Source organism: Acipenser ruthenus, chromosome 6, assembly GCF_902713425.1.
Source record: "Acipenser ruthenus chromosome 6, fAciRut3.2 maternal haplotype, whole genome shotgun sequence".
Taxonomy (NCBI): domain Eukaryota; kingdom Metazoa; phylum Chordata; class Actinopteri; order Acipenseriformes; family Acipenseridae; genus Acipenser; species Acipenser ruthenus.
The window spans coordinates 79,881,349-79,891,755 of NC_081194.1; the positions used below are offsets into that span (position 1 = coordinate 79,881,349).

The following is a 10,407-nucleotide window of genomic DNA, read 5'->3' on the forward strand; positions in this document are numbered from 1 at the left end:
GGATTACAGATTGGAAATAAGCACATTTAGCAGAGGAGAGAGTAGAGGAGAAGGAGGAGAGAAGAGTGCGGTAAAGGTCTAGGGCAGCAGGGAGTTTGGTTCTCTTCCATTTCTTTTCAGCAGATCGCAGTGTGATTCTTGCCGAGCGGAGCACAGAGGAGAGCCAGGGATGGGGAGGGGAGGGGCGAGCGGGTCGGGAGGTGAGGGGACAGAGGGAGTCGAGGGAGGAGGTGAGTGAGGAGAAGAGGGTGGAGGTAGCAGAGTCTACGGAGAGTTGTGAAAAGGAGTCAATAGGAGGGAGGTGAGAGAGAGCAGTGGAGGCAAGGACAGAGGGGGAGAGAGAGCGGAGGTTACGGCGAGAGGTGACAGTGGGGGTAGGAGGAGCAGGGAGAGGGGGGAGAGACAGAGAAAAAGAGATGAAATAGTGATCAGAGAGGTCCAGGGGGGTGACAGAGAGGTTGGAGGGGCAGCAGGCCCTGGAGAAGGTGAGGTCCAGTTGACGGCCAGCTTTGTGGGTAGGAGGGGACGGAGAGAGACAGAAGTCGAAGGAGTGAAGGAGAGGGAGGAATCCAGCAGAGTGGCTGGGGTTGGAGAGATGGATGTTGAAGTCACCCAACAGGACAGTCGTCGCTGCATGGTCGCTGAATGAGTTGCAGTAGAGACGGTACAACCAGGGACTTTAAAGGTAAATCTCCACATTATTATCACCAGATCCAGGTATGTGTATGTCACTGAAAAATCCCATTTAGGAAAAACGTGAAATCCCCCCCCCCCCATGGGAGTTCAGCAACACAACCATTGATTGTTGTAACTGGAAATTATGACGCTCATGGAGGTGCCAAATCAAAATGACTGACCATAGCCAAAGGTTTTGCATCACCCTATAAAATTAACTAATTCTGCTTCATAAAGTTGCATGAAACCTTCTGCATAATTACATCCTGAATTACACACCGCTTTGCAGTTTTCCATATACTGACAAAAATTGAAATGTGACATTTTGAAGTTTAACATGAAATACTGTACTGCTATTATGGCTTCTGGTAGACTTTTGCGATATCATTTAGTAGTTTCTTTGATTATATGATGTTAAATAAAATATCAATATTATGGCCATAGCTGTGGCGTTGACTATATTTCCCTCGTCACCTTTAGTAGGGAGCATACGTAAAAATGTGCACCTGTGCAGAGCACTAAGGTTTCATGTGCTGTTTGCAAAACTTTCTGAATAACTATCAACTTAAATCAGGACACTGCAGATCAGGACACTGCAGTAATACAGACATTTCACACTTAAATGATAAGAGAGCAATGGCTGTAAGTTTCTAGCATATGTTCTAAAGGGAAAAACTACTGTACCCTGAGCTGATCTGTACAATCGAAACAAAGACAAACAATTACTTTTAAAATGAAATCCATGTTGTGGTTTATTTTGGGTGCCACAAAACTTCCGTCCTCACTTCAGTGCTTGCCGGTACAGTGCCGCCTAGTGGGAGTAAGTAGGTAGGTTTCTTGATTTGGAAAGTCACACAGTCGCAGACAAAGCGATTCGCAATAAGCACGTTGAACCACCAAATAAAACAGCTAAATACACATTTTCTGGTATTTAACAAACAATCGTATTTCATTTAAATGATTCGTTCATGACACTGCTTTAGTATTGCTGGTGTCCTTTTACTTTTGGTTGAGATTTGGAAAAATATTGCATTTAAAGTTTAGGTGAGAATGCTTAAAATGTAAGCCAGTAAGTCCCCTAAAATGAGTGATCTTTAACAATCGGCGTGACCTTAGAGTTGTGATAAAAATAACAAAAGAATATGCAAAAAAAAACAAAACACTTTATGGTAGTTAACCATAGACAAAATCTATCCGCGTATTTTGTAATTAAATGCATGATGGGATTCTGGCGGAGTAGTGTGCCGCGAGGTTTGACGGGATAGTGGAGGAACGATACCGGGCGCAGTGGTGGTTGGGATACTGGAGGAGAGTAACCTTTTTCGATCTTCACAGTGTCCTTGTGTTGCTAGTGCTGTGGAGGAAGCATCGAAACCAGGAAGATGATGAGAAACCTTTTGGTAAATTAATTATATTTTCTAATGTTTTACATAATATATCATTTGTTTGTTTAAATTCTGGGTACAAATAAATAAACGTTTTTGATTCGTATTTCCGGTTGTATCTTTTATTTTCTTTCAAATGATGAGTAATTTCTTAAGTAGTCAGCTTGTGTGCTAGCGGTCAAACTTTTTCAGCGAGAAATGTATTAACATATGGAGAAAGGTATTACATATGGTCAAATATAATTAAGGCATTCATTTATACGATTCTGAGTTTAGCAAGAGCCTTTACAGTTTCAAGGTCTCTAAATAATAAACGCCAATAAACGTGAATAAGTGTAGGCGACCATTATAAAGTACTAATAGTAACTTGAATATAATACATTATAATTCGAATTGCCTAGATCTAGCAGTGGTTTAAAATAAATTGACACATTTGTTGGTAGCAGTGGGAGGCATAAATGCAGTAAGCGGTGTCGAAAGCAAAAGAGACACGCCCTAATACTGTACCAATAAATGAAAAGCGTCAGTAGGAGAGTTAAAAACACATTTGAGAAAATTAAATTAGATGTATTATGCGTGCTAAAATATTGTGTGAAGGACCAATATAGTTGAAGCTTGGTAGGTAGGTAAGTGTCACAAAGCCACAGACTCTTCTCAGTCTCGTCCTGGTGTTTAGGTCTTCTGTGAGATTCTGTAGAAATTGAAATTGCATGGCATTTTAAATCCTGTCACTTAATCTGGCATATATTTTAAAGAAAATGAATAGAGGTTTGAAAGAATGTTGTGCTCTTTCCAGGCGCTGCGGCAGATATCTCAGAGGACTCTGAGTAGCACTGCCCGCAGGCAAGTTCAGAACAAGGTGCCGGAGAAGCAGAAAATGTTCCAGGTAAGGAGTGAAGTACAGTGCGTAGTGGAGGAACATCCTGCCCTGCCACAAAGAGGACCTACCCTAACTGACCACCGTGTCGGGCCAAGATCTGTGGATACACTGCATGGATCCACAGATTCCAACAATGGTTCATGTATTCAGCGAGGGCTGAACTCCTTTAGAGTCTAGCACAATTTAATGCCCCGTATACTGATTTGATTTTGTGATAATTTTAACCTGTTACTGGAACTGATGACAGAGTACATCTGAACCAGCGGATACAATGTGTCTGTCTGTTCCTGTTTTGTGGTGTAGTATAAGCACTAGAGAGCTTATGTTGCACAATTTCACTACTAAACTGTACAGCGCAAACACACATTAAGGATAATCTGTACCTTATCTTGTTCATTTCCCTCCTTTTAATTCTTCACAAATATGCTTGTGACACACAGTACAAAGTCTCCTGAGTAGTAAAACAAATAACTATTGTCAAGTTGTTGTCATTCAGTTAAAACCAATTTTAAACCAGAAGCAATTTCTGTTTATGGTACACTAGTGCTTACCAGGCAGTGACAAAAAATACTTTTAGGAAACTTATTACTAGCAAGTTAAGTGAAGCAAAGTCCAGCAACCAACATGTTTGTATAAAGCTGTCACAGTACTTTGAGAAGAGCACAAATAGCAAGCAAATATAAATGCTACAAAAATGGCAACAGACAGCAGATTGGTCACCTTTTTGGTTTGTGTTGGTTGTTTACTTTTGCTTTTTTACCAGAATTTTAGACATACCAATAGTTGAAATAGATTTGTTCGATTTCTTAAAGTTTATTCTATTCCCTGATATGTATTTGCTTTTGCTTGGAATGTATATACATCATTGAAAATGAATACACAATAGAAGTGAGAGAATGGTTAGCAAGTTGTTACTGAACATCCTTTGTTGCAGGAGGACAATGGGATCCCGGTTCACTTAAAGGGAGGTGTTGGCGATGCTGTCCTCTACAGGTTTACAATGGCTCTTACCGTTTTGGGTAAGGAAAACAGAAATTTAAGTTTTGGGTTGTTATACCAGCAAAATATGTTCCATATTTTTTTTTGGCACATGAGATTTAAACGGTGCAGTAACATACTGTGCCTAATAGTGAAACATCTGGGTTTAAGGATTTCATTTGACAGAAATGTCTGGAACAGTTCTGTGTCCTGTGTTTTGATGTAATTGGCACACAGCAGATATGAAGAAACGAACATTGAGATCTTTCTTCCCTAGCCATATTTTAAATTTGCAGCTCCGATATGCAGATGTAGTTGCACAAGGCTATTCAAAATATATTTTTGTAGTGAAAATATTGTAGTGCTTTGAAATGAATACATCTGTTTATTATTATTATTATTATTATTATTATTATTATTATTGATTTCTTAGCAGACGCCCTTATCCAGGGCGACTTACAATCGTAAGCAAATACATTTCAAGTGTTACAATACAAGTAATACAATAAGAGCAAGAAATACAATAACTTTTGTTCAAGCAAAGTACAAGTGTGACAAACCACAATTCAATAATACAGCAGATAATAGTGATAGTGACATCAGGATATGATTAAATAGTGATAGTTACATCAGGATATGATTAAATACAAAGTACTACAGGTTAAACACTTGGCAGATTAGGGTATTCTGAAGTACAGGATTAAATGCAGTAAAATAGGGGGCAGATAAGAGCAAAATAAAGCACATTTACATGAAGTGTCCCAGGATACAAACAGAGGAGTTCTACAGGTGCTGTTTGAAGAGGTGAGTCTTAAGGAGGCGCCGGAATGTGGTCAGGGACTGGGCAGTCCTGACATCTGTAGGAAGGTCATTCCACCACTGCGGAGCAAGGGTGGAGAAGGAGCGGGCTCTGGAGGCAGGGGAGCGTAGTGGAGGTAGAGCTAGTCTTCTAGTGCAGGCGGAGCGGAGAGGTCGAGTGGGGGTGTAGGGAGAGATGAGGGTCTGGAGGTAGCTGGGTGCAGTCTGGTCAAGGCATCTGTAGGCTAGTACAAGAGTCTTGAACTGGATGCGAGTGGTTATCGGGAGCCAGTGGAGCGAGCGGAGTAGTGGAGTAGCGTGGGCGAAGCGAGGCAGAGAGAACACCAGGCGGGCAGCAGAGTTCTGGATGAGCTGGAGCGGACGGGTGGCGGACGCAGGGAGGCCAGCCAGGAGGGAGTTGCAGTAGTCTAGGCGGGAGAGTACCAGGGCCTGGACCAGGAGCTGGGTAGCATAGTTGGTGAGGAAGGGTCGGATTCTTCGGATGTTGCTCAGGAAGAATCGGCAAGTGCGTGCCAGAGTGGAGATGTGCCAGAGTGGAGATGTTATTGTTTATTTTCTAACAGTTACAACTTGTATATACAGTCGGCACTCTGATATCAGTTGCCCAGATACATGTCAGTTGCGTTTTTATCACCCTTGTATTAAGAATAAAATCAATTCCCATTATAATATGACAAATGAATGCACTTACCCGTCACACACGATTTCCCACTCCGTCACCAGTGTTCTGATACAAAGCCCATCTCTTCAGTGTTACAGTGTACTTTTTTTTTCATCTGTCACAGCCTGCGGTTTTTTTTTTTATCGCATGCCAAATCAGTCTTTATTGTGCAGTTACACAGCGCTTCCTCCAATTTCACATGACGAAAATGCAGCAAAAACCAATCAAACGAGACAAGCTACGGTAATGTAAAAAAGTTAATCATTAAACAGTTTTAGATACTGTGATGCTTTTTTTTTTTTTAAATCTGTGATCTTCAGTTACTTTTGTGCATTTTCATTTGCAAGTGAACTGTGACATTATGGCCTTATCAGCACTATATTCTGCAATTTTGAATACTGACTTTTTATACTGGAAACTGGTATTTTTTAAAATCTTTTGCTTAATTGCATTTGCCTTTTACGTTTTCTGCAGTTCTGTCCATGGGTAACATTTTGGTTTAATTTTGCTGTTGGGTCGTTAATGGGGAATTTTATATAAGAACATAAGAAAGTTTACAAATGAGAGGAGGCCATTCGGTCCATTTTGCTCATTTGGTTGTTAGTAGCTTATTGATCCCAGAATCTCATCAAGCAGCTTCTTGAAGGATCCCAGGGTGTCAGCTTCAACAACATTACTGGGGAGTTGGTTCCAGACCCTCACAATTCTCTGTGTAAAAGTGCCTCCTATTTTCTGTTCTGAATGCCCCTTTATCTAATCTCCATTTATGACCCCTGGTCCTTGTTTCTTTTTTCAGGTCAAAAAAATCCCCTGGGTCGACATTGTCGATACCTTTTAGAATTTTGATTGCTTGAATCAGATCACCGCGTCGTCTTCTTTGTTCAAGACTGAATTGATTCAATTCTTTTAGCCTGTCTGCATACTTCATGCTTTTTAAACCCGGGATAATTCTGGTTGCTCTTCTTTGCACTCTTTCTAGAGCAGCAATATCCTTTTTGTAACAAGGTGACCAGAACTGAACACAATATTCTAGATGAGGTCTTACTAATGCGTTGTAAAGTTTTAACATTACTTCCCTTGATTTAAATTCAACATTTTTCACAATATATCTGAGCATCTTGTTGGCCTTTTTTATAGCTTCCCCACATTGTCTAGATGAAGACATTTCTGAGTCAACATAAACTCCTAGGTCTTTTCTCCTAGGTCTCGTCAATTTCAGTATCTCCCTTGATATTTATAATGCACATTTTTATTGCCTGCGTGCAGTACCTTGCACTTTTCTCTATTCAATTTTAATTTCCCATGTGTCTGCTCAATTCTGAATGCTGTCTAGATCATTTTGAATGACCTTTGCTGCTGCAACAGTGTTTGCCACTCCTCCTATTTTTGTGTCGTCTGCAAATTTAACAAGTTTGCTTACGTTACCAGAATCTAAATCATTAATGTAGATAGCAGAGGACCTAATACTGATCCCTGTGGTACACCACTGGTTACCTCACACCATTTAGAGGTTTCTCCTCTAATCAGTACTTTCTGTTTTCTACATGTTAACCACTCCCTAATCCATGTGCATGCATTTCCTTGAATCCCTACTGCGTTCAGTTTGAGAATTAATCTTTTATGCAGGACTTTGTCAGAAGCTTTCTGGAAATCTAAATAAACCATGTCAGATGCTTTGCAATCATCCATTGTCAATGTTGCATCCTCAAAAAAATCAATCAGGTTAGTTGGACACGATCTCCCTTTCCTGAAACCATGCTGACTGTCTCCCAGGATACTGTTACTATATAAGTAATTTTCCATTTTGGATCTTATTATAGTTTCCATAAGTTTACATATAATAGAAGTCAGGCTTATTGGTCTGTAGTTACCTGCTTCGGTTTTGTCGCCCTTTTTGTGGATCGGTATTACGTTTGCAATTCTCCAGTCTGTCGGTACAACCCCTGTGTAAAGAGACTGTTGCATGATCTTGGTTTGTAAATAACTTCTTTCATTTCGTTGATTACTATTGGGAGGATCTCATCCGGCCTAGGGGATTTGTTTATTTCAAGAGCTCCTAGTCCCTTTAACACTTTTTTAAAATTGATCTATTAAACTATTTTGCCCATTTTGTTTTGAGTTTTAGATTTGTCTACTTTTGGAATGTAATTGTTTTGCGCCTCTAGTACTACATTTTTAAAAAACAGCCATCCTTTTTCTGTGGATGTTTTCTCTATTTTACTCCAATCTACTTCTGTTAGTCTCTGTTTCATACCGTCATAGTTTGCTTTTCTAAAATTGTAAACCTTAGCTTTAGTCATTACTTGTTGGGTTTTAAAAATCACTTCAAATGAGACCATGTTGTGGTCTGATTTTGCCAATGGTTCTCTGGCCTCTGTTTTAGTTGTTCTGTCTTCGTTATTTGAAAAGACTGCTACAATACGTACCGATTTAAAAGTATTGTAGCGCTGAGCTGCGGGGTTTCCAGGATATAATGAGACAGACAACAGTTGCGGTTCAAAGCAGTAGGAAACCGCTGTATTTATTATTATTTTTTTAGCTTTTAGTGAACAATGGCTGTCAATCCTCTCCTCTCACTCGCACACTCAACCTCTTCTGTCAACTCTCTCAATTCTCCTGTCGTCTGGTCCCTCATCTCTTTTTCAGACTGTCTACACCAGCTTTCATGATGTGGAGCCACTGCGAGAGCCCTTCATATGCTGGGCGAGTACAGTCTGCCCAAATAATACCCACCTGTTGTCGCTGCTTGTGATTTACACCTTTTAATGTGGGCGACACCTAAACAAATGCCAGTCCACAGCTTTGTACGCAGCTGTAATTGACCCACAGAGAATGCTAACAGATCTGAACAAGAATAACAGTTTACAAACACACATTATTTAGAGTACTCCCATCCCCTTCCCCAATCCATAATCTGGTCCATTCTCACATTGTCTTTTAAATCAGCTGCCCCCCCCCCCCTCCCCGCTACAGTGTGTACTGTATTACAGTCCATGTTGGAGTCCTGCATCAGGTCGGGTACCCGCGGGTGACCTGCAAAAGCGTGTCAGGTTCAAGTCGGAATGTGAACTTTTTCGTGGCTTGCTGTTCGGGTGTGGGTCAAAAAAAATGTCATTTTTCGTGTCTGAATTTGAATCACCAAAAACATTTTCTGTCCTTTCAGCGTACTCTTCTGTAACCCTTTCTCAAATACTGTATTAGAAGGTAAATGTACCGGTATTTCCAGCACTGAAGCAGGAGGCGATTAGGGAGGAGTCAGCTGACTAAGCAGTGTTGTTCTTGCTTGTTTGAAACGTTGCAAGATCTTTTTATCACGTCTGCTTGGTGATATTAAAAATGTCTGTGCAGGGTTTATATCATGTAGTGGATAATAGTCTGAGAGGTAAATCAGAAGTGTGGAAAGTAATGAACATGTGTAAAGTAGTAAAGTAAGTAGAGATAGTTAATATTAAAATGTATCCAGACCGCTAGAGAAAACTACCACACTGTATCTGTGGAGAATGGTAGAGATATCTGTGTGTTAATGTGAGAGTCAGTTGGCACAGGCAGTAGGTAAAGGACAAACACTTGCGGGTTCGGGTTGGACTGCACGTCTTATTAAAGCAGGTTGGGTCGCAAGTAAGAAGACGGTGTTGTTGCGGGTTCGGGTCGAGTCCTGTAGTAGCAGGTGTGGGCCGTAAAAAGTCGGACCCGCGCAGGACTGGTCCACGTGTCCTCTCTTTTGGCTAGTGATATTTTCAGAATCGTATAGTTCTGAATTAAAATACTTCTTCTGTTGAAAATATAGTACTGTGCCAACAAAACCAACTACAGTACATCTAAATGGAAGCCTACTTATTTTAAAACACAGTCCTTTCAGCTATGTATTTTTGACATTGTGTCTTTTTTGTTTTCCCTGAAAAAACCTAGAAGGGTTGGAACGGGCCGAACTAAAATAATCGTTGCACTCGTTTAACCGTCGCTGAAGTCAAGATTTTACAGGGTCGGATATGTGAGTGCTGGTTCTGAGAGAGGAAAAATGGGTACTATAATCTCCACCCCCAGTCGTCCTGGAAATCATTTGTTATTTCCATAATTTGTTTTGATACTTTGTTTATTTTAAACTAATCAAATGTTGGCATGATGTTTAAGCATGTATATTGTTTATTTTGTGCTCAGTATTACTGCAATTAATTTTTTCCCTTTCGGTAAATTGTTATATAATATATATATATATATATATATATATATATATATATATAATTAGACAATCAATACTTCTTTAGTAACTGAATATTACTTAGATTTCATAATCCCTGACAAATAAGGGATTACAACTGTAGTGTAGTCCAATCTTTACATCTACAGTATGGAAAATTGAGTAATGCATGATATTTATCTCTGTTTCCATGGAAACAATATTTCTCATGCACTGTGTCCACATAAGAGCAAGTGCCCAGGAAGTGTTTGTATGGTTAATGTATTTTCTCTCTCTTGGTTCTCATTGCAGGAACAGGATATGTAGTGTATGAACTGGGCAGTGCTGCATTGCCTAAGAAGAAGTGATTCCAGTTTCACTTATGTTCCTTCTAAGAGGTTTCTTGGTCCATTAGTTTAAAATGTCATGTTAAACTTCAGGGAGCTTACTTGTCCTTGTCATAACAATCTGTGTTCACATTTAATGGGATCAATATTTATGAAATGTACTGTATAAACTGCAGACAATAAATGCATTTTGCTCTACTTGTGTGGTCTGAATTTTTTGTATTTAGTTTAAGAATTCTACATGAACACATTGGTTTAAATTCTGAAACAGTAAATGCTGTAGAGGATGTAATGACTTGCAGTTATGCTAGCAAGTTAGTGTCTGTTTTCCAAGCACACAGTAAAGACATTGGTACAATGATACAGTCGTAGACAAAAGTACTGGCACCCTACGCTTATTATACCGTCATTCAAGGTAGCAGGTTAAGGACAAGCATTGCAAGCAAAATGCACAATTTCTAGTATTTTAACAAATAATATTTATT

General features: G+C 39.8%; 1 protein-coding gene across 1 annotated transcript; it reads left to right on the forward strand.

Moving 5' to 3' along the window:
• The first annotated feature begins 1,922 nt into the window (after window positions 1-1,922).
• Window positions 1,923-10,120, forward strand: LOC117410769 (cytochrome c oxidase subunit 7A2, mitochondrial-like). Its single transcript, XM_034017560.3, has 4 exons — window positions 1,923-2,075; window positions 2,857-2,946; window positions 3,875-3,959; window positions 9,888-10,120. The coding sequence occupies exons 1-4, from the start codon at window positions 2,058-2,060 to the stop codon at window positions 9,941-9,943; spliced, it is 249 nt and encodes an 82-aa protein (XP_033873451.1). The 5' UTR covers window positions 1,923-2,057; the 3' UTR covers window positions 9,944-10,120.
• The last annotated feature ends 287 nt before the right edge of the window (window positions 10,121-10,407 follow it).